Source organism: Lycorma delicatula, chromosome 5 (assembly GCF_047948215.1).
Source record: "Lycorma delicatula isolate Av1 chromosome 5, ASM4794821v1, whole genome shotgun sequence".
Taxonomy (NCBI): Eukaryota; Metazoa; Arthropoda; class Insecta; order Hemiptera; family Fulgoridae; genus Lycorma; species Lycorma delicatula.
This window is the reverse complement of record NC_134459.1, coordinates 116326852-116350259: the sequence shown is the minus strand read 5'-3', so window position 1 is coordinate 116350259 and position 23408 is coordinate 116326852. Positions and strand designations below refer to the sequence as shown.

Below are 23408 nucleotides of genomic sequence, written 5' to 3'. Positions count from 1 at the left end.
TAAGGGAATTACCTTGTACATGCTCAATTTTATTGTTTTCTGTTAGCCAACTACATTTGCTAACTTGCAATCAATTTGTTTCTGGATATTTTACTCTGAGCAGGCAGCTCAGTTTACATTTAGCCTATTCTACCAAGATAACAAATAATCAGAAAATTACAGGAATTAATTAAGAAATTAACCTTAATTTACCTCTTGTTTGCTACTACTACTTTAGTTATTGAAGTTTTTTTACTATTATCCTTTATTCATCACTAATATGTTGGGCTGGTATACGCACAAAAATGTACATGCATATGTAATAAACAGGAAAGTAAAATGAGTAGGGAAATAAGTTTTTTCTTATCCTACTAGATTTTAACTAATCTAAAAACTGAATTTCAATATAATACTCTGTTCTGGTATAAACAGCAAAATTTATACCTTTTACCTCCTGTGAAAACAGCAGAAAATCAAAATAACATAAGGAATTGAGTAATACCTCATTATGCTTTCTACAATCCTGGTAATTTTCATGAAAAATCAGTATTTGCACACTGATCTGTTATTTATATGTTAACCTACTATTTATTCAACCAAGATAGGAGATAATTAGAGAACAGGAATAATCTAATCTGGCTTCACTAAATTGAATTTCATTCTTTACTCTGGTACAGGCAGCACAATTAAGTTTTATATACTTTTGTTTTTGTAATAAACTTTCCACTACTTTGGCAGTAGAAATTATGTAATGACATAACTTTCTTACACCTCTCTTGCCTTTACACCTTCCTAGCTGATATTCAAGTAATCTATATGTATCATTTGATCTGTATGTCAGTCTGTGTAGTGGGATAGCAACATACAAGTATTAAAATACTTTAATCCACGAAGAGTTACCGCTTCTCCCAATCCAAAGAAAAAAGTCAAGAATCGATGGGATTTTAAATTACTTTGAAATCTATCAAGATTGCAGATGATCAAAAAGGTTGGAATAGAAAACATAATTCCTTAACTCTCCTTACTTTCTACAATCAGATTGGATTTTGAATATTCATATGTTCCCAGCTCTGACAGAGCAACATGGTGGAAGTGGCTGATCAATTGATTTTAGACTTGAAAACAAACACGTTCAGTTATCACCTAATTTACCTACTCTTTTTATTTTCTACTATCCTGTTAGGGGTCATATATTTATTTCTGTTAGGAGTAATAGTATTTGAGACTAATGTGATGGCATTTAGGCATTTACACTGTACACTAAAATAAAACTGACATTAATAAATAATAAATTTTATTTTTATTAAATGCCTTTCATAGCTACATTAAATATATATAGTAACTGTTAAATAATAAATATGGTAGTACTTATAAACTAAACATAACAAAAATAGACATTACATTGTACTGAGTTTTAAAATATTACAAAAAATTAATAACAAAAATGAAATAGTAAATTTATCTTAATTATTAAGTATAATTAATAGTGTAAAATATATTATATACTTAATTATCATATAAACTCTATAATGAAATCATTAATGCCTGGAATTAATTTCAAAAACATACAATGTATTAAATTAAATTTTGACAGTTTTTTTTTTATTAGTTGAAATATAGCTAATAAACAAGTTGTAATGAAACTGTTTTTTTTTTCTTTAAGTTGAATGAAATTAACAAATTACACAGCAAATTTTCTCCCTGTTTTAAAAAATATCAATGTAAACCGAGAATAAATAATGTTGGCTCAACAGAGTGGCATACACATGTGGGAAAATTAGTTTACACAACTACACTTTGAGATATAAATCCAACACAGGTTTACTATTCTACTGTAGTCTATTGCAGAAATCTGCATATCTACAATGCTGTGCCTTATCACAAACCTTACCAGTCCCTCACACCACAATTATTCAGGCAATCACAGCCTTTGTTACATTATTCTGCAAATGTAAAAAGTTTTTTTTTTAATATCTATTGTAAAACTTCTATCTATTGTAATAATAGTATTTAGTTTTTGCTATGTAAATCACATATATGTAACAAGTTCTTTCTGTTCTATTATTATATAACTACAATTTTTTTTTTAACAGTAGAAAACTGTCATGACATGTAAGGGAATATGAAAGATTTTTTTTTAAACAGATGAAAGGTTGAACACACAATCACAAAATAAAGATTTTTTTTAAAACAGCTACAAGATTATTTTCAAAGACATTGAAAATGAGAGATATGATGCGCATATATAGAAACTTTTTCTTACAAATCTGATCACAGCAATATGAACTGTCCCAACCCAGGATAAGGAATGTACAAGGTATTATAAGGAGTTTATAGGTATTAACAATAATCCTATTCTATTTTAATTTTTTTTTGTGAAACTTTTTACATATTTTTTTCAAATAATAAATGAGGGGGTGTCACTGCAAAGTCAGCAATCTCCTTTTTTTGTAAAGTTTTTTGTTCTATACATAGCTTTGGGTCATATCTGTTATATAGTTTGTTAACTAAAAAAAAGATGGTTTGATTTAGTGACCAAACCACCAAAATCCTTAATAAATTTGCTTTTAAAAATTGGTGTTCACTGCAAAATAAGCAAACTCCACTTCTTTGTATATTGCAAAATCAACCTCTTCAACAAATAGAAATGAAGATATTAGTCACTTTTTAGATAATTAGGTTAATTCAGGGAGTGTGTAGCTTGCATTTGTGATTTTGTAAGCCTGCTTAAAATAAGTAAAAAAAAGTTATTAATATGGAAGAAAATCCAGCTGAAGTTTCACCATCAAGAGCAAGAAAAAGAACATCTGACCCCAGCAAATGGAAACATTCTTTAGCTAAAGAACTGAGGTGTTGTGTCGTAACTTACTTCTTCTGTTTCTGATAGGTTGGGTGTGTTATTTTTCAACTTGTGTACATAAGATTTCTACAAAACCTTTCTGAGTTTTACATTAAAATAGCGAAATATATCTTATTACAGAACAACTTTTTATTTTTTGTATAAACCAAGTGTTATCCACATACCCGATCATTAAACACATGTTTGGAGTATCATAATGTAAACAACTATAAGAAATTTAAAGGTAGTTTCATGATATTCAGTACCAAATAAGTTGTTCAGTACCAACAAGATGCAATGATTCTGAAGTTCTGTCAGTATGTTCCAGTTAAAAGACAGAGAATTAAAAATGAAAAACACATACAAAAGAATTTCAGACTCGTTATCATATAAGGAAAACTGATGGTTCAATTATTCAACTATGCTTGACAATATTTCTAAAGGTTTAAATATTAAGAGAATTTGAGTCGAACGTGTTATTAAAAACTTTTTTCTAAAGTGGTAAATTTCCAAAATAAAATCTTGGTGAAACATGGTGATTAACAGAAACATTATGATAAACATTAATAAAATCATCTTTCATGGTGGTGAACAGAGAAACACTGTGATATAAATACTGTGTGTAAATACTTGAGTGCTGAAGTCTGTATTAAGAAATTGTTTTGAATGTACAACAGTAAGAGTTCTGCTGAACCGAGAGTAAAACATACATTTTTCTTTTAACATTTTTAATAAAAAATGTAATTTAGGCTTTAGGCATCTGGTGCCTAAAGCACCAGATATTTATTTATTTTTTTTTTTAAATAAAAATTGGAAGTGAAAAGAATGATGAAGTAAGATCAAAGCTTGAAGGAAAACTACAAATTGCATACTTAATGCATTCAATGATATTAATGCATTTAATTTATACGTAATGCATAAATTTCAATGTTAAGAAAGATAACAAACATAATAACTTTTTGCATTGACTGCAAAGCAGGCAACTGTACTTATATAATTTCACAGTAACTCAGGGTCGTCAAGTGATGCTTTGTCAAAGATTAATACATTTTTTTATACTTGGACCGAGTGTGAATATAAAAAAGGATCTAATGAAGTAGAATCTGCATTGTTTCATCAATTACTGACAGCCGATTTTGAAGGAAAATGTATTGTTCATTTGATCGCCGATGGGTGTGGTGGTAAAAATATATTTTTATAGTAATTATAGCGTCCTCATACTGGCTGGAAATTCATGCACTCAAAAATATTAAAGAAATAGTTAATTTTCCTGGTGATAGGTCACTCATTTATTCCACCCAACAGGGTATGTGGTAATATAGAACAGAAAATTAAGAAATGCAAAACCTAAAGAGTACAAAATGTAAATCCTAAAGTGTACAGGGAAATAATTTCTGAGCAAGGGACTGTTTTGTAATTGGGTACTGACTGAAAAGTGTTACATTTTAAGAAAGCAGTAGAGCAGGTAATGACAATTACAAGCCAATGGCACTTCAAAATCACTGAATGCAAAAGAATTTCTATCAAAAGATGTGATCTAAAAAATATTGTTGTGAAACATGAACTTGTATATAAGCACAATAAAGGCTGCTACAAAATGATCAGTAACAGAAATGTTGATTTAAATAATTTAAATACTGCCATTATTAAAAAATATTCAGAGTAAAGCAATAAAAAATTAACAGATATGAAGAAATTGCTACAAAACCATTTGGAGAAAAGTAGGAGAAAATTTCAGATTCTGATTATTTTAAACATCTCTTTTTGATGTACAGTGAACGAAATGAGGGAGAAGAAGAAAAAGTAAATGAAGTTCATGTGTGTGAAGGACTGTCAGAAATTCCAGATTTCATTGTCTAATGTATATTTTTTACAAAATAAATTTTTATATTATTTGATATTTACCTTTCCTACTTGATTTAATGTTCTACAAATACATTTTTATTATAATTACATTAATGAATTGAGAAAAGCTTTTTTTTGTTTACTCCTTATTTTAGAATTATTGTTATATTTATCTCAGGAAGGTTTCTTATAAGGTTACAATAATTCAGTGCAGAATAAGCAATCTCCACCTGTTCATATAAAAGTTAGCAATCTCAAACATAAAATTGCTACTTACTTTGTTTTGACTAAAAAATTTGAGTATAATCTTAATAGCACAAGCTCAGAAAACTATGATATAAAGAGGTAAAATGTCAACATAATTTAATAACATGACTTTAAAAAAAATTTCTAACAATTTTCCCAAAAAATAATTTGATGGAGATTACTGAATTTGGAATGACACTCCTCATATATTCATAATACAATAGTGAGCTACACAATTTTATTTTTAAAAAAATTACCTTTAAGAGAAACATAGCAGAAGTAGTTTAGGTTAAATTATTCATAATATCACTACCCATGAAAAATAATAAAACATTTTTAACTTACCCCCCTCATTTAGTACACCTGCAAATTTTTGTTAAGCAAATTTTGTTTTAATGTTTGATTTATTTTAAAATGAAATTATTAGTTACCCAAAAGCTGTTAAAATAGCATTACAAGTTTTTAATGTAACCATATAAATCTGCAGTCAGTATAAATAGAGGCATAAATACAAAACATAATTACAGTACAGTATTAAAGGAAAATTTGTTTATATAGCTTATAATGCAGGGATAGTGTTATATTAATGCAATAACTATAATGGAGCTTGCATTCAGAAATATTAATGCAAAATATTTTTATATCCAGAATTGATACTTAAGGTAGTAATTTTTATTTCAATCTAATAGATTACACATTTAATAATAACAGTATTAAGAAAAGGGCATTGAAATATATAGGCAATATAATATTTAATTTTTCACTTAACAATTCCAGAGTTGTTTACACTGTTGTAATTCTTGCAGAATTCATATTAACTACACTACCATTAAAAAGTAAATGTCAGAGATATGATTAAAAAACCGATGTCAGCAGAATTTTTTCATATATCTGAATGCAACATTGATAGGGAAAAAGGATTAAATACTGCCCCTCCACTCTATGTGTTGGAAGTAATAGATCTCAAGACTATAGTATAGTTCATTTGTATAAAGTAAAAAGATAGTTTAATTCATGTTTTACCATTTTTCTATCAAGTGTTCTTTTCTTCTGAATTTAATTTTTAAAAAAACTATTTTGAAGAATTATCACAATACCTACAATAAAATTAGAAATTAGGACCATGACTTTTGTGTGCACTAATTTTATGATTATTATTTGTACAATATGCAATGTTGAATTTTTTCCATTATAACTTTCAGACAGTAATTTCTAAGACATCTTACATAATGTTTTATACACAATGGTCACAAACCTCATATATTAAAATAAAACAAACAGCAATTTTATAATCATTATATGTTAATAACAGTATCATAACACAATAATAATAACAGGGAAAAATATATATATTCTATATGGTAAATTATAACTTAGGCAGTATTTGACTATGATAAACATGATAAAATATCATTATATATAATTTATTTATTTTATAATCACATATTTCTTTAGTTTATCATGCACATAACATATGACTATCATTATTATTTTTTTTTTTATTTTTAACTCTTTTAGTGCTAAAAGCTGATTGAGCCAATTTATAAAGCCAATCTATAAAAAATGCCATGAGCCAATCATATTGACTCTTTTTGTGCTTTTATCTTCATAATTTTTATCAGATCATGTAGGCATATCATATACAGCAACAGTAAACTATATTTTAAGCCCTACCTATGCAGAGTACACATGATCAATAAATATACATTAGGATAGTAGAAATTCAATAAATAGAATACGCCAAGCTTCTGAAAGCACTGGTTGAGTTTGATTATATTCAGCATGAGTTTACATTTAATGGAGTTTGTGCGTTATTTTTTTGTCCTTTTAACACTCATGTTGTTTAATTATTTATTAATTTTAATATGTAATTAAAATACAAATGGTTTTTAGTTCACATTGTTATTCTTTGTGTTTCATTTGCCCTTATTCATATTTTACAATTTTTTTTTTTAATATAATTTGCATAAATTGATTGTTTTGATTTTTTTCCTCGCTTCAACTACTTAAAATTTCACATAGTTTCTGAAAAAAATAATTAAAGATTAGAAAATCAATTTAAATTAAAATCTTTTTTTATATATCATTTTTTTTAATTTCATTTTTTGAAATAAAAAAATTAACTTGTAAACAAAATGAGTTTTTTGGTTAATTAAATAAATTAATCACCATTAAAACTCATTTTTACTATAAAAAAATTATTTTAAAAAAAACTTTGCATTGAAAGTAAATTTTTTAAATTAAAAATCTACAAAAATTGAAAATTTACCATTGGTAATTGTAATGCATAATTTATATAGGCTGGCTAGCACTAAAAGAATTAATGAATAAAAAAAAACAATGTGCAAAAAAGAAAAACAGTATGAATATAATCAAGAATTTAAACTAATATACACATAGAAGAATACATTTTTACTAAGTTATCACACAAGAGTATATCATTTTATATCAATATTAATAAAAACTCAAATGTTTAGAAATAAAACATTTTAAAGAAATAATATCACTAAAGGGGAAAAAATATAATTATTAACTGAATCTCAGTGACAGCTGATCAAAGTCACAAAGAGAAAAACTGAGACAGCAAAGGAGATATAACTGAGAAACAGTTTTCTACACTGGTATTTTAAGTGATACATATAAATATAAATATAGTTGTTTAAAAACAATAGGATATGTATATCAATGACAAACTAAACACAAGCATTTTTAGAAGGATCAGTTCAACATGTCTTGCATTACTTATTTTTATACAATAAAGAACACCATACATTCAATGCTATTTAAATAAATATACAAACTTTACCACAAATACTTGTATGAAATTTCAGAATTTAATTTCCATTCTACCAAAAGCTACCGAAACAGTTCCAAATCATGAAACCTAAAAAGTAATTAATTTATTTTGCCAATACTGAACTATGAGACACATTTTCATTTACATTTATAAAGAAAAACTTACATAACACATTCTGATCCATATTGAGATTGAGGGTAATGAGCTCTCTTTTTGTTACCATTCATTACTCAAACATTCTGATTAAATCAACAGCTTTAATGTTTTCCAGCATATCTATACTGTATGTAAACTTCAAAAAACAAGAATTACAAAATTTATTTAAAATATTAGTCCTTAAATAGTTTCAATACCGTGTCCAGTACATTTTCAATGGACAAACTGCTTCTGGTAGCTTATTACTACAGGGAAAAAAATTATTTTGTTATTATATACATTAAAAGTTTAAAACATTACACAAAATCTACAAATGGAATGGGCTTGTAATATACAATTAATCGATAACATTGTTAAATTACACACTAATCATACAGAGATTCACTGAACAGATGTATTTTTAATGTAATATATTATTAAATAAGGAAAATAATTAAGAAATAATAAAATGAACAAAAATGAATTGAATTTTTTAAAAGTAAATAGATTATAATGATGAAATTTATCACAAAAATTAATATAGTAAATTATTGAATTAAAAAACAGTTATTGAATTAATTAAATTAAATTATTAATGCAACAAGCAATTTCATACAGATAGTATTTTTTAATCATATCTAAAAATAAATTTAACATATTTATTACAGCCAATCTTAACAGAATATATCAAATTATACCATTGAAATATTAACAGTTTTACTCCACTTTTTTTACAGATAATTTCTTCTGCAACAAATTAGAATTAACCTGAAATTCTAAATCAAAGAAGAAAAAGATAAATTTCTGGTATATTGATATACTTCAACCATTCATATTTTCAATAATTTTACTTTTTAATTATAACAATGTATCAGTATAGTTCAGAAAAACCAAATACATTTATTAAAAAACCAAGCCTGTAGTTGAAAATGCTAAACCACAGTTTTACTATTATAAATCTGAATATAACAGAAAAACAAGATTTTCATAAAAATTATGTTTCAGTTAGTATGAAATAAAAAGAACATGATGCATTCAAAACCACAGTAGCTTTAATCGTATATACATTTATTACAATAATATGAAGAAAAAAATATAAGCAGAGCTATTATTATATATCCACAAAATTCTGCAGATCAAAGTAGCAAACTGTTACACTTGTCATGAAAAATATTACATAGGAAATAAATAACAATTCAGTATTATTTTCATCAGAAATTAATTAAAATTTGATAATATAAATTTCCTTTTCATAAATATTAATACGTTTCTTATTAATATTTGTTTGAACACAAATGTTTATAAATTCTGTATTTATAAATATGTATATTTACAAATTAATCTAAAGAATTCAACATCAGTAACTGTTTCAAAACCTTTGTTTGACTTGTTTCTCTAATTTCTCCAGCAAGAAACATCTCGTCAACAACTGTATATACCTGGAACAAAGAACAAAATAACCAACCTTTTTTAAGTATTACTTCTTTGGGTAAGTTCTGTAACTATATATTTGAGGAAGATGAGATAAATGAAAACAATACATGAAAAAATGCTAGTCTCATGTCAGGAATCAAATCTACGACCAAATGATCTAGAGAGTACACTAACCATTATAGGAATGGGCAGCCAATTCAATCCTAGAATTAGTACAACCCAGCAGTAAAATATTTCTATATCATATTAAAGAGAATAAATTTCAATAGCATAAAAGATAATAGCTGTAAGAAAAGATCACATTTTAATTAAAGCAATAATCTTATATTTTTTCACATCTATTACATCTTTAGTTTTCAAATATTCTGGTAGGCAGGGTCAGCTTAACCCTAAAAACAGTAATTGCGTATTTTTTTTTTTAAATATTGTACAATATCTGAATACTGCAACTGCTGAAAAATCAAAACTTGTTTTACAAAACAGCTATACACATTCATAGCTTCATGCATAAAGATAAAACTTATATGAGTAGTAACAAAGCAAAATATGGAACATAAAAACATATGAAGTTAATGAAAAAATCTCATGTGCAAATGCTTCTTTAAAAAAAAGGAATTAATGAGGAGAAAACTGAAAGGTTCTCTTCAATAGTTAAGTTCGGAGCATTAAAAATAAATAAATGACCATATAAGAAGCACTTTTAAGACAGATCTATTTTTATCCAGCAATAAAATAAAATAAACTTTAATATTTTACCTCTGAATCTTACGTAGATAAGTAGCAATGGCAAGGTATGTCAAATCTCACCATTTAATGAATATTCCATAACTTTTATAAAGCTCTTTATTACTTACATTTTTTTATGATTAATGAGGAATTAGGCGATTGTTTTTCTAATAATTTACAATATGCAACATAATTTGCATATTTATGCATTTAGCACTTATTTACTCATTTTACTGAGAATAGACTTATCATTAGGGCACACCAAACTGAAATGAAATTACTTTTAATTTAAATTTAAATTAATTTTAAATACTTAAAAATTACTTATACCTGTAAATTACTTTTATTTTTGTGTATGGGCAAATGTGCAGAATACATGATGGTCAACTGCTAGGGAAGATTTGAGGGTGGATCCTGCCATTGCAGAAGAAAAAGAGGAAGGCCACGAAGTAGGTAGCAAAGGAAAGTGGATGAAGCAATACAAAGCAAACAATTAAATGATGAGGATATTCTTGATAAAGTTAAATAAAAATCAGGATTTGGTAAATGGCTACAATAGCTGTATATCACTGTTGTACAAGTGTTTAATAATTACAAACACATTCTTCTTTAAATACAAATATTCTTTTTTTCTTTTACACTGTCAATGTCCAATAATACAACAGAATTATCATCTGAAAATGCCCAGACCATCCCTTTATATAAATGATAGAATGTTTGAAAAGCAGTATATCCATACACACAGAAGTTAAGAAAAATAATAAAATCTATGTTATATTCACCTTACTCAATAAGCATTTCAAATGATTCAGAAAGAATCAAATCACCTTACTCATTAATCATTTCAAATGATTCAGAAAGAGTCAAATAAATTAAATAGTCACGAAAATTGTTTTTCGATATCAATATTATGCACCAGCAATCACAAGTGTTTAACTGTCTTTTTAATGAGAGAACTTTTCTTGAAGGGAAAAATTATGTTCAACATTTTTGTTGAATAGAGAAATTACTGTTTTGCATTGTAATTAACACAAAAGCAGAAGATAAAAGATAAAACTGACCCTTTGACATGAAAAAATAATTTAAAAATATTTAAAATAAATTCTTCACTATGTTGCATTCACTGCAAAACATTATGTCATTAGTATACCTATAAAAATTTGAAACAATTTTTCAATTAAACAGCAAAAATCTTCAGAACATTCAGGAAAAATGAAGAAACATGTTACATTTCACTTGCACAATCCACTACTCTTGCAAAACATGACAGACTGAAACTATTTGTCTGAAACTATTCCCAAAACCCAAATAAATATTAAATCTTTGATTCAGATAAGTGGTTAATTATGCATTATGAAGGTAATGTCAATAATGGCTAAACATGCTACTCATAACAAAACTTTACCAACAATTATCTAGAAAGATCAAGGAAAACTGTAGCAATGCCTTGATCAGAGCAAACATAAAAATAAAAAAGAATCTGAAATGTTTTGTCCTACACTAATATATAAAAATAATAATAATTATAAGAAGTGATAGTAATCTAAAGTGTACAGAAAAAGTGATGAATAAAGTAACAACTTTTAAGACTTGTTTTTTATGTTTAAGCCATTATGTAATGGTTTCAGACAGCCTGACATGAAGTACAAGTTACTCAAGAAAATACCACAACCATTCCATGAAAAGAACTGGTTTCTGTTGATTTGAAGATCTCCAAAATCCAAGTAATATTTTCCTATAGAATGTTACTCACCAAGATTGGAGTACAATATAAACATGTTGTTCCATATACATGGAGTAATAAGTGGAACCTTTATAATTTCAAGTATGTAAAAATTTTAAAAATAAAAATCGCAATACTCCATCTTAGTTTTCTCATTTTAAATTGTCAAAATAAATCTACTGGTAACATGTTGTAACAGGGAATAGCATTTAACACTTTCCTTCACAGTGAAGAATAACGAACAACCTTACATGATTTTCATGAATTTGAAAAAGTGACAGACTTTGATAACATACACCCCCACCACTAAAAATGAGGTTCATTTCAACATCTTCCATTGTGGTTTTAGTTATGGTTGAATATAACTAAGCTGCTATGAATTTTTTTTCTTTATTTTCATAAGAATGAATGACAGGATTTTAAACAATGGTCACAATTTCAATTAAGTTTGTCGAAGTTAGGAAACAGATTTATTTTTACATCACACTATCATTGTTGGCTTGCAACTGTATCTCATCCATCACATGCACATATGTATTTATATATATCCAAAACTTAAAACTTGACTTTAAATCCCCTTTTTCTTTAATACCATACCAGCAGCAACTAGAAGCTCTTCACCACTATACTTTTGCCACATGTAATTTTTAAGAACAAATTAAGTATAGATATCTTTTAGCCAATAGTAAGATGTCCCACAATGAAATATTCAAGATTTCCTGGTTTGTATTTAATTAAAATTTCTTTTCTTAAATTTACAATTGTCATAATACATACACCAATAAAAATTAAAAATTCAATAAAGCATGAAATACGAATTAAAAAAATGGGTGGTACCACAATTTGTGGTACTTATCAATTATCTGCCCACCACGTACTTTTCTGTTCCAATGGGTTCAAATTGTAGTTAGTTCTTAGATGGTGACGGCCTCCATGGCGCTAGTGGTAGCATTTTGGCCTTTCATCCAAAGGTCCCGGGTTCAAATTTCTGTCAGGCATGGCACTTTCATACACACTACAAAGCCACTGAAATGCTATATTGAAATAAGAAAACAAATAAATAAAATTATACATATAATCTTACCAAACTTAAACTATGCTCGCTTCACTTGCTAGTCAAGATTAGTGAGCTTAGTCAAGATTAGCGAGCATAGTCAAGGTTAACGAGTGAAGGTTACGTTTGGTTAATTATATTGATAATTTTACTTATTTATTTTTTTATTTCAATATAGCATTTCAGTGGCACCATCTAAGAACTTTCATTCATCTAAGAACTAAGAGTTCGATTAAAACGTTGATTTAAACGATTGTACATGATGGGCAGATAACCAATAAGTACCACAAATTGTTAACTACTCTATATAATTTGAAATTAATATAGGCCTATCTTACTTATTTCCCAAGCTCCAATTCAGAAAAGAATGGCTGAACAATTTTTATAGAAACAAGTACGAAAATTAAACAGTGCATATTTAAAAAATTTTATTTACTAAACATAATGATCCTGTTTTTTAATTTGTGTCATCACTCTCAATTAATCTGATAGCTGTTAACACAGAAATTTAACTCACTGAAATGATTTGTACTCTGTAATAACTTTTCCTATTGTTACATTTATGATAAAAGGTTATTATTATGTTTAACAGCAATTCTGTTCATTAACACATGCATAAAAAATACAAATTTTCAACTGCATTTTCTTTTGGACACAAGATTAAAAATATACAAAAAACACACAGCCAAAATATGAAATTTAAAATAATTATAAGAACCAACTTAAGCATTATCTGGCTTACCTTATAAAAATTAAACACCAAATCTAATTCACAAACATTATGGAAATATTCGTTTAAAACTTCAACAAAATTATGTATAGCTTCAAGGTAACATAGATTGTTATCATTAACATCCACACAGATACAGAAGTAGAGACCAGCATACCTCCGATAAACTATTTTGAAATTACGAAACTGTAACATTAAGTAATAATAATCAATTTTTCTTTAAGCACAATAATACAAATGTGATTAGACACTAAAAAAGCCAATAACAATAACTAACTTCAGTGATCTACACGAACTAAATTTATCAACTCCCTGGCATTCTGATTTCTGTTTTCTTACAACACAACCTTCAATTTCCAGAATGCTATTCCCTAAGATTGGAGTACAACATATACAAGTTGTTCCATATATATAGATATATATAGTAATAAGTGGAACCTTTATAATTTCAAGTATGTTCAAATTTAAAAAATAAAAATTGTAATACTGAAAGCCCTCTATCCTGGTTTTCTCATTTTAAATTTTCAAAATATATCTACCAGTAATAACATGTTATTACAGCAATAGCACATTTAACCCTTCCTTCACAGTGAAGAAAAACATATGAGATAATTAACAGAAATAAACCAAACATTAGTAACCTATACCAAACTGTCTTGGCTCTTTTAGTTCTATCACAAATCAAAAAATTCAGTAAAATTAACAGTCAATTTAAGTTTCCAAGAATTATAATTTTAAAATACACAAAATTAAACAAGAAATGTATATTACAAACACTGTAAATGTATCATTACAAACAAATAATTCAAAACTGTATAAATGAAGTTGTTCAATATAAAGAGACAAAATGTACCTCAACAAAATTCGTATGTTTGGCATCACGAACTGTAACAACTGCATGTACTTCTTCAATCAGCTTCTGTTTTTCATCATCACAAAAATTCATATACCATTTAGCCAATCTTGTTTTACCAGCTCTGTTCTGAATAAGAATAAAGCGTATCTGAAAAAAGGAAAGATCAAATTGTAATTATAACAAATACATAGACTTAAACTTCATTTTTTTCTATTAGACTTCAATAATTACAAATGAGAACTTAAATAAAAAGAGATCTTAAATTAATTCAACTACTAAATAAAGATTAATTTTCAATGGTTGTAGGATAAATTAAGAACAAAATATAGTAAAGGTAACAACAAACAGAATAAGGAGGATCTCACGAGGATGATCCAATCAGTTACTAAAAAATGTTAGTTTGAGAAGACTAAGTAGAGGTGTTATTTGATAGGATGAATGAGGCAGAACAGCAGGAACAAAGCAGAGTTGAAAAGATGTCAAAATGTTGTACATTTATAGTGATATAATATATGTTATAACATCACTTTACACTTATTACACAAACTGTAAGAGATTTTATAAGTTCTAAAATATATGTAAGTTTTGTATAATGTAATTATATATAATACATCAAATGTCTCCAGAAACTACATATTTTGAAAAGGTGCTATATTAGCAATTGAAATTCAATGAAAAGTTGTAGTCAGTTGAAGTCTAAAAAAATAATTTATTTCCAAAATATTACTTTTAACTGAATTAAATGACAAGTGAATGACATCTGTTGTTCAAGTACGATTTAAATAGAACTAAAATTTTGATCTTTATAATTAAGTATTTATGGGTATTCATCCTAAAATTTTTGTAAGAATTGACTAATCTAATTAGGAAAGCATTAATAAAAAAAATCATAGTATAAAGTAAATGAATGAATGAGCTTAAACTTAAACTTTAAACAAACATTATGCAATATTAAAACCAAGAGCTTGAAATATTTCCTCTCTGCACGCAGAAAATGAGCCAGTTGCTGGTAGAATCCATTTATAGTTACATTTTTCTAAATGTCTGTAACTATGATCATACTAAAACAATTATATCCCACATCAATTCAGAGCTGATGGGTTTGTCAAATAACTCCTGTTTTTACGAAGCCCAGAAGAAATAATATAGTGATGAAATAATCTAAAGATTTGACCAGCCACTCTAATTACCCTCTTATTCCAATCCACTTTTAGAAAATACCTCAAAAACACCATCACATAAAAGTCATGACGTATTAAATTTCTAAAAATACTATATTATGCTTTTTTACAATTAATCAAACTTAAGGCAAAGCAAGTTGAAACAGAGCATAAGGCTTTTAAAAGACAGATACAATCATAATTACATTTTCGAATCACGCAATTTCTCTTTGGCTTTTGTTGTTTAGACAATTAGGAGTTATGACTTTAAGTTTCTTTCTGATTTTCAAGACTAACAGAAATTTGCAGCTATTTCAATATTACAGGTTAACTGAACTCTAACATTTCTAGAGCTAATGCTGTTTAAAAGAAATATGTTTGACTTTTCCTGGTCCTTTTTTTAGTGACAGATTGACTGTAGAGGTAAAAATTCAAATAATTTCTGCCAAATTAGAAATAGAGTGATAGATGGCTTTTTCAGTTCATAGTTTAGATCAAGTTTTGTAGAGTTGCTATATGATGTTTCATTCAGTTTAATTTCATAACAACAAGAAAGTAAAATATAATAAACTCTTAATTATTACGTACTATATGGGATTCCTCCACTTAAATGAATTGTAACTTCTCAATAACTTTCTCAAATTCAGTTTTAATTATTGAATATTTCATTAAATTTTATTAAAAAAACACAAACTCAATTTCTTGAAATTTGAGTTATGATCACCACAGTCAGAGAAGAATCGTTTAAGATATTAAATCAGTTTTTATTCTTTATAATGAGCATACGTTGCATTTATATTTCTGATTATGCCTCCTCAAACAAAGAAAACTCAGATTTAGCAGTGTCCACAGTTCTCAAATGTCCATAAATTGTGTACTGTATGTTTAATACAAAATACATAAATATATATACACATAATGTTAGAGTCACATAGTGTCGTTTTATGAGCTCATTCTACTAGTGAAAATAAAGAAAACATTCATATAAAGATGGGTTCAAAATACTCTGTTAGCGAGTTATGGCTAGTGAAAGATTTCGCCCTGATTCCTGGGCAGAATGAAATAAAACCATATTGAAATTTTTAATAATTTATATGAGGTCTACCAATTTAAACAATGTTTATATTAAATGTTTCATATTAAATTTGCTTATTAACAGGTCTATATTTTTACATTTATAATATAATATTTTTCCAGCAAATCAATTCTTTATAATAAATATCAGTAATCTTATGTTTATTCTTTAAAAGGTAATTAATAACAATGGAAAATTTAATATTTCCTTTCTCATAATTGTAAAGAGTGCTCTGAAAACCTTTCTATGAAAGATCTGGTGGCTTTACCTATGTATTGTATGACCATAATTTTACAATTGATTTTATAAATTACACAAAGTTCAAATTTGTTAATATCATTGTTATTTTATAAAACATACTTTATTGGTTTACTCGGGACATAAGAGACGCTACATCCATTTCTATGAAATATATCAGTGTTTTTATAGAATTAACTATTTTGTTATTTAAGATTAACAAATTTGTTAGGTAAAGAACATTTATATTTATGATTATATAAGAATTGTTTTATCTGACATGTCATTATTATTTAAATATTTTTTAAATGCATGCATAAATTCATGGTAACATGAATTCAGAGAATCCAACACAGCCTCAGCTATTGGCAGAATGAACAGAATAAATAATAATGGAAAAGAAATAAAACATTTCAACAAAGAATATCAGTGATAAGGAATGTAAATGAGTAAAATAAGAAAGTAGTAGAAGATAGAAAATACGAAGGAGATTGATGCCAGCTCTCAGACACTGCAGTGTAAAAATTGAATAAGAAAAGTATTAAATGAAGGAGTTTTAAAACAAGAAAAGTCTGGCAAAATTTTATAAAAAGAAATTTTATATTCTGAACAAAGTGTTCAAACTGTAAATTTGAGACAATTAGGAATTTTTAATTTGTTTACAGGGGAAAATATAAGAGAAATATTATAATTGAAAAACACATTTGAAAATGCATAAAGTACTTTACAGTCATGAAGAATATAAAAAATGAAGTTGCAATTAACACTATTTGAAATGGTAATGGTAGCGAATCCGTTTTTCATTTGGTTACACTTGTTAAAGAGCTACAACAAAAACAGCACAAATCTAAAAATGAATGTTTAACTCATCAGCTAAGATATTTTCTTTGAAACACAATTTTAATAAATCTATATGACCAAATTTAATGATTCCAAACTATCAGCCAAAAGTACACATACAGCTGGGCAGTTTTAGAAAGGATCTTGCAGAGAGGAGTAGATGTACGACTGTAAGTAGAGGAAAAACAGCTTGATAGAACGACTTTTACTTATAGGAATGTATACATCCAAATAAGAATGCACACATCTCAGTAATAAAAATGCATAGCTCATCCAAAAAAATGATTGTCTACATTACAGATCTCATAATATTTCTCTTACACTCTAAAACATACATGATTTATGGCACCCAAAATGCTCACTAATAGAATACAATATATCTTCTACACACTTACCTTTGGAACTCTATATTATGGGTTTAATTTTTAAAATGTCTCACACTTAAATGTAATAAAGTATTTAGCATATGTTTGCTTGAAAATTAAAAATACATGTTTTCATCATTTCTGTGCATTAGAAATTTATTATACCTAAAGTTATTTTAGTGAATATTCCCACATGACCTTTTCTGAACTCGAGAATTCAATGCTGAGTAAATAACTAATTCATTAATATACGAACTTACAAATACTTAATAAAATTTAATATTGCGAATATAGGAATTTCAAAGGTACTATATTTCAATACTGCTTCCCTTTTCCCCTAACAAGTAAACCTAACCCTATAATTAGGTTATAAGGCAATTACGTAAATTGTATAAAGATAATTTAAGTTCGTAAAACTGTCCAGAAAAGAAATATTTATTGCAAAATGAATTATTTATTTTTAAATATAAATATTAATTTAATTAGTGAGTTGGCAATTGCAAAAAGCCCATTCAATAACTAACGAAAGTACTGCAGTAATAAATCAGAGAACCAATAACTTACCATATTTAATCAAGAAATAGTATATAAATAACAAACAAGCTTCTCCAGATAATGATAGAATTTATCAAAGAAATAAAAAATATTCAAAGAAAATTAAACAGTACAGTTAATACACAAACTTCCGCATTTAAAACACAACTGTTAGCATATAAGGTTAGTTTCCATACGTGAGCAATAAAAGAAATAGCATGAAACAATTATTAACCTAAAATTAATAACAACTTGTTAGCGTATACGCCCCCAAATAGACAAACGTACAGGATATACCGACAGAACGAAATAACTCGTGTATCTTAACCTGATACGCGCAAGGTCAGTCGTTTATCTCAAATCAACTGACAGTATTGAACTGGAATTAAGGTTTCGTCAGCTGGGAATGTAGCTTACTTTGTTAGGTTAGGATTATGTAACAATTATTTGTATAAAACTTGTCTAAAAGTACCTAATTAATACGCGTATTGTTTAGGAAATAATCTCCAGTACTTACAGTAGACTTAAACCGTTCGCAACTAACGTTAGCAGATTAATGTTTTGTCCATAAAATATACCTAACCGTAAAAGAACGTCTTTTTGAAGATTTGTTATAGAATTTAACTTAAAAAAAAAAATTTGTAAACGTTAGTATTTTTGCCTTTTCTATTTAATACATTATTATTTCAGTTGAGATTTTGTTTAATGTAACAGATGGAGGTTATGTTACCAAAATATCACCGGTAAAGATTGCCTGATTCGTAAAACATTGAAAAAATTCTTCGTAATAATTAAAAAAATGTAATAGAAGCAGTTAAATGCCGGTAGTGTACATTTAATCGTTTGTAAGTATTTTTTAATTTGTTTTCACTTTAGTGATTGTGAAGCACAACCGCGTTCAAATCATCCGTTTAGGCATTGAGTTATGTAAGACTCATAAGATGTGGATTAATGTGACTATTTGTGATAATCATAAAAAATTAACTTCCACACATTGATAAGAAACGTAGATAACAGTCGAGTGATGTTACATATTTATTGTTAATTTGTCTATATATATATTTTTTATTTGATAAATAGTTATAATTTTAAAACAATGAAATACTAAGTTATGTAATATTACATAACTACAAATTTCTATTCAGAAAGTTATTAAATAGTTTAAAGTTAATACTTGACATCTTAAATTCCAATATATGTCTACAATAGGGCATGAACTAAAGACAATTAAGTGGATAATTTATAAAAGGTGTTTTTGACTGTACTTCATTAATTACTGCCAGTATATTATTAATAAAATATTTATTTACATAATAGTAAGTACTCCTTCTGAGCATATCCTTAAGTGTCCCTAAGTACTCTACTAGCCAGAATTAGACTCTGATAAAAGTTGTTTTTATAAGTTTTAAATTCTAAAGCATTATTTATTCTAGTTTTTAAATAGATCTGTCAAATCTTGAATCATATATGATTATATTTATCATTTTGCTTTTTATGAAGTCATGATATTTCTGCAACTACAAATGATAGAAATTTGAGGCACAATTATTGGCTTCTTTTCGAATTCAATGTTAAAAATTAAATATTAAGTGAACAAATGGAAAAAGTTTTTAAATTAATTTTTTCATGGTAGATTCCAGGAAAGGGAGCTCAACAGTGGTAAATACCTTACAGAAGTAAAGTAAATAGATTGCTTGCAATTATAACAGTGCTATAAAAAAATAATTTGCCCTGTATGATCATTTCCTATTTGTAAGACATAAACCATTTTATTAGTTACAACTATTACTGTAAGAAGTTAAAACTTAACAAATTCAAAATGCTTACAAACAGTTAAAAAGACATTTAAAAGACATCTACATTTTTTTATTTAAGTTAGTAATGCAGTTTTTGTATCTCTTTATTCAGCTTTTTTTCTTTTTTTTTTTTGTAATAATTCCTACATAATTTTTCACCTGCTTGTTTAGTAAGGTGAAATTTCTAGGGGTTATTTGTTAGATTAGTGTACTAATTGTAATAAAAATGCCAGTGCCAGTCTGGGAAACTTTCAGTACATCAACAAATTACCTTGAGTAAATTGATTTTAATTGCGATAATTTATTTAACATGTGTGTCATTATAAAAGTGGTTTTCTTTCCAACTTTTGAGTAGCGAAAGAGTAGTTATTTACCACCTGTGTTGACAAGTGTGGAGATTCAGATTTTTCTCAAAAGTGTGAACAGGCACTGTAGAGTTGTTATAAAGTAAGCTATGGTTTGCATAACAATTCAGAGGTGATTTAAAAGCAGATTCAAACAAATTAAGAAAACAAATTGAATTTTACAAATTCAGTCAGGCAGAGGACTAATGAAGAGGATATGTGGTAATCTAATGTGGTAATTTTAAAACTAACATAAGAGATCCTGTATGACAGGAAATCCAGCAGGTAACCTTGATCAGTGCGCAGTCATCTAACTGAGTATATAATATGGAGACTGAGATGAGCAGCACACAAGCATGCAGATGTCTGATAGGATTATACGTAGAATTCATTTTGGATTGTACGTAGAATTCATTTTGAATTGTACGTTCGCCCTTAAAAATTTCAGATATTCCAAAAACTAAAAAATTATGATAGATTTGTTTATGTAGAAATCTGTTAGACAATTCAGGTGTTCTAAAATACAAAAAATAAAAAATAAATATTTTCATTATTAAATTTTTTGGCACCAGCATCATGATTTAAAAATTACGTGACATTTATTTTTGGTGTGACGTCTTCCAAGCAATTACTGGCACTTCTATTTTTATATTAAAACAAAAAAACAGATTCATATAGAACAATAACTAAACAATTAGAAAGTTTTCTCCAGGTTGAGCTTCTTCCCAAACTGTGGGTTTTATCAGGATGGAACCATGATTCAAGACCTCAGACAAAAGTATGTTGGTGCTCTGTCATAACACATTCTGTATGCTGGCTTCCTGCCAGTTCAGTGACATAGATGGGCCTCACAGTTTACCCAACATTAGACTGCCACCCCCCTTTTTCAAAGCTATTTAAGAAACAATGTATAGAAATGAAACCAAGAAATAATAGCTCATTTTAAGAATACACGTCATTATTACAGTCTTTCGAAGGCGACTGACTGGTAACTCAACAAAATTTTATGCATATATACTAGAATTAAAGAAGTGAAGGAGGAGGTTAATATTTATGAAGTATTTAAGAAATAAAATCTGATGCTGGAAAAGAGAAATGATATAAAAGAAAACACAGTTTTCCAAAAAACAATAATTTTTTAATTTTGAATTCTGTTTATTGTTCCACATCTTTTGTATTGTAAAAGAAATGACAATTATAAAACTAATTATACAAACACATCTCAAATACAATAAAAAAGATTCCTAATTAACTTTTATCCATTTATTGTAATGAGGCTATAGTAATGGACAGAATTAACTAGTGCAACTTCTATAACCAAAGGCTACATTTGACACTGCTTTTACAAAAACTGGCAAAATTCAAACACCAGCAAGGGTGATTTTTTTTTCATTGGGTATAAGAATCCCATCCTCACTGTCTGCCAATATCTAGTCAGCATTTCTTATAATTGAACAAGCCAACGCAAATAATTATAAAAACAGCTTTTTCTCTCCTTAGATATAGATATACATATACAAGTTAGTCCTTACAATAAAATCAAGGTGGAAAGTAAATTTACACAGATTTGCAGTAGACAGATTTATTTTATTTAACACTATTTAATTGTTCCATGAACATACGACATTTATTTCTTAAAACTTTAATAGCTTCCATAAACAAGTCATTTGGTGGTAAAGCTCCAACAGATTCAATTTTAACTGAAACAAAAAAATAAAAATAACATCATACAGTTGGCAAAGAATTAATCATTTTTATTTGGAATTTTGCAAATTGAAATATTAGATAACTTAAGTAATCAAAACAAGTTTACAAATTGGAAAATTAGCTGGACTTTTGGCTAAGCTAATCTTAGCTAAAAGTTTATCTTGGTTACAAGTATATAATGAAAGCTTTAAAAGAAATTAATGAAATTTAGAACTTCAGTTAGTGAAATTTTATACATATAGTTAATAAACATCATAGTAAACTGCAACCTAGCAGCAGAATGTAATTATTTTCTTAAAATTATTACCTACTAGTTTTTTTAACCACCACACTGCTGTCGTTCATTGTTGTTTGCCTTTGCAAGCCAATGTCTTAAAATAAATGTGATAATACAAATTCTGCCAGTTGTGAAGTTCGATCAGTGATTAGATTTCTAAACCCAAGAGGACATCAGTGGTGTAAAACATATTAGCCTACGCAATGAGTGAAGGAAAAGGTAAAGTACGCAATGGTATGAGTTTAAGGAAGACCATTCAAATGTTTCTGATGAATAAACTGGTAGACCTAGTGTTCAGATCATACTTGTGAATACAAAAGCAAGAGAGAATTGTCATTTTACGATCAGCAATCTTTCTTTAGAATTTCCAGAAGTTTCAAAGAAAACACTGTGTAGAATTGTGACGATCACTCTAGGCTATGGTAAATTGTGTGTAGGATGAATGCTGAAAATGTTGAAAAATCAGATAATAACATATGCATGTGCTATTCTCAACTGCTTTAATAACGAGGGAGACAAATTTTTTTACCATATTTCACTGGTGACAAAACATGAATTTTGTATGGCAATGCTAAGACAACAACAATCCATGCAGTGGCATCAATCTGGTTCACCTAAACCAAAAAAATTCAAATGAGCCCAGTTTCAAAGGAGATTCATGGCAACGTACACATATATACATACATCACATTCAAGTCTATTGTGAAAC

General features: G+C 27.3%; 2 protein-coding genes across 6 annotated transcripts in view; both read right to left on the bottom strand.

Moving 5' to 3' along the window:
* Positions 1–1269: 1269 nt before the first annotated feature.
* AP-2sigma (adaptor protein complex 2, sigma subunit) lies at positions 1270–19477 on the bottom strand. 4 transcript variants are annotated; one of them, XR_012756513.1, is made up of 5 exons: positions 18606–18965; positions 14362–14511; positions 13521–13694; positions 7872–9280; positions 1270–6934 (listed from the first exon to the last, which is right to left on the bottom strand). XR_012756513.1 is itself a non-coding variant. In XM_075366930.1 (4 exons), exons 2-4 carry the CDS (start codon positions 14452–14454, stop codon positions 9179–9181), a joined length of 369 nt encoding a protein of 122 aa, XP_075223045.1. In that variant the 5' UTR covers positions 14455–14511; positions 19093–19477; the 3' UTR covers positions 7126–9178. The 4 variants fall into 4 exon arrangements, 3 of the variants coding, with proteins under 3 accessions (XP_075223045.1, XP_075223046.1, XP_075223044.1); XM_075366930.1 differs by lacking the exons at positions 1270–6934; positions 18606–18965 and adding an exon at positions 19093–19477 and having other exon boundaries at positions 7126–9280; XM_075366931.1 differs by lacking the exons at positions 1270–6934; positions 18606–18965 and adding an exon at positions 18072–18320 and having other exon boundaries at positions 7126–9280.
* A 2512-nt stretch (positions 19478–21989) lies between these two features.
* Positions 21990–23408, bottom strand: part of Polr1C (RNA polymerase I and III subunit C) — a 40500-nt gene continuing 39081 nt past the window's right edge. For both annotated transcript variants that reach the window (XM_075366927.1, XM_075366928.1), the window contains exon 9: positions 21990–22415. In XM_075366927.1, the coding sequence (XP_075223042.1) occupies positions 22303–22415 (113 nt within the window). In that variant the 3' untranslated portion in view covers positions 21990–22302. The remainder of the gene's footprint in view (positions 22416–23408) is intronic.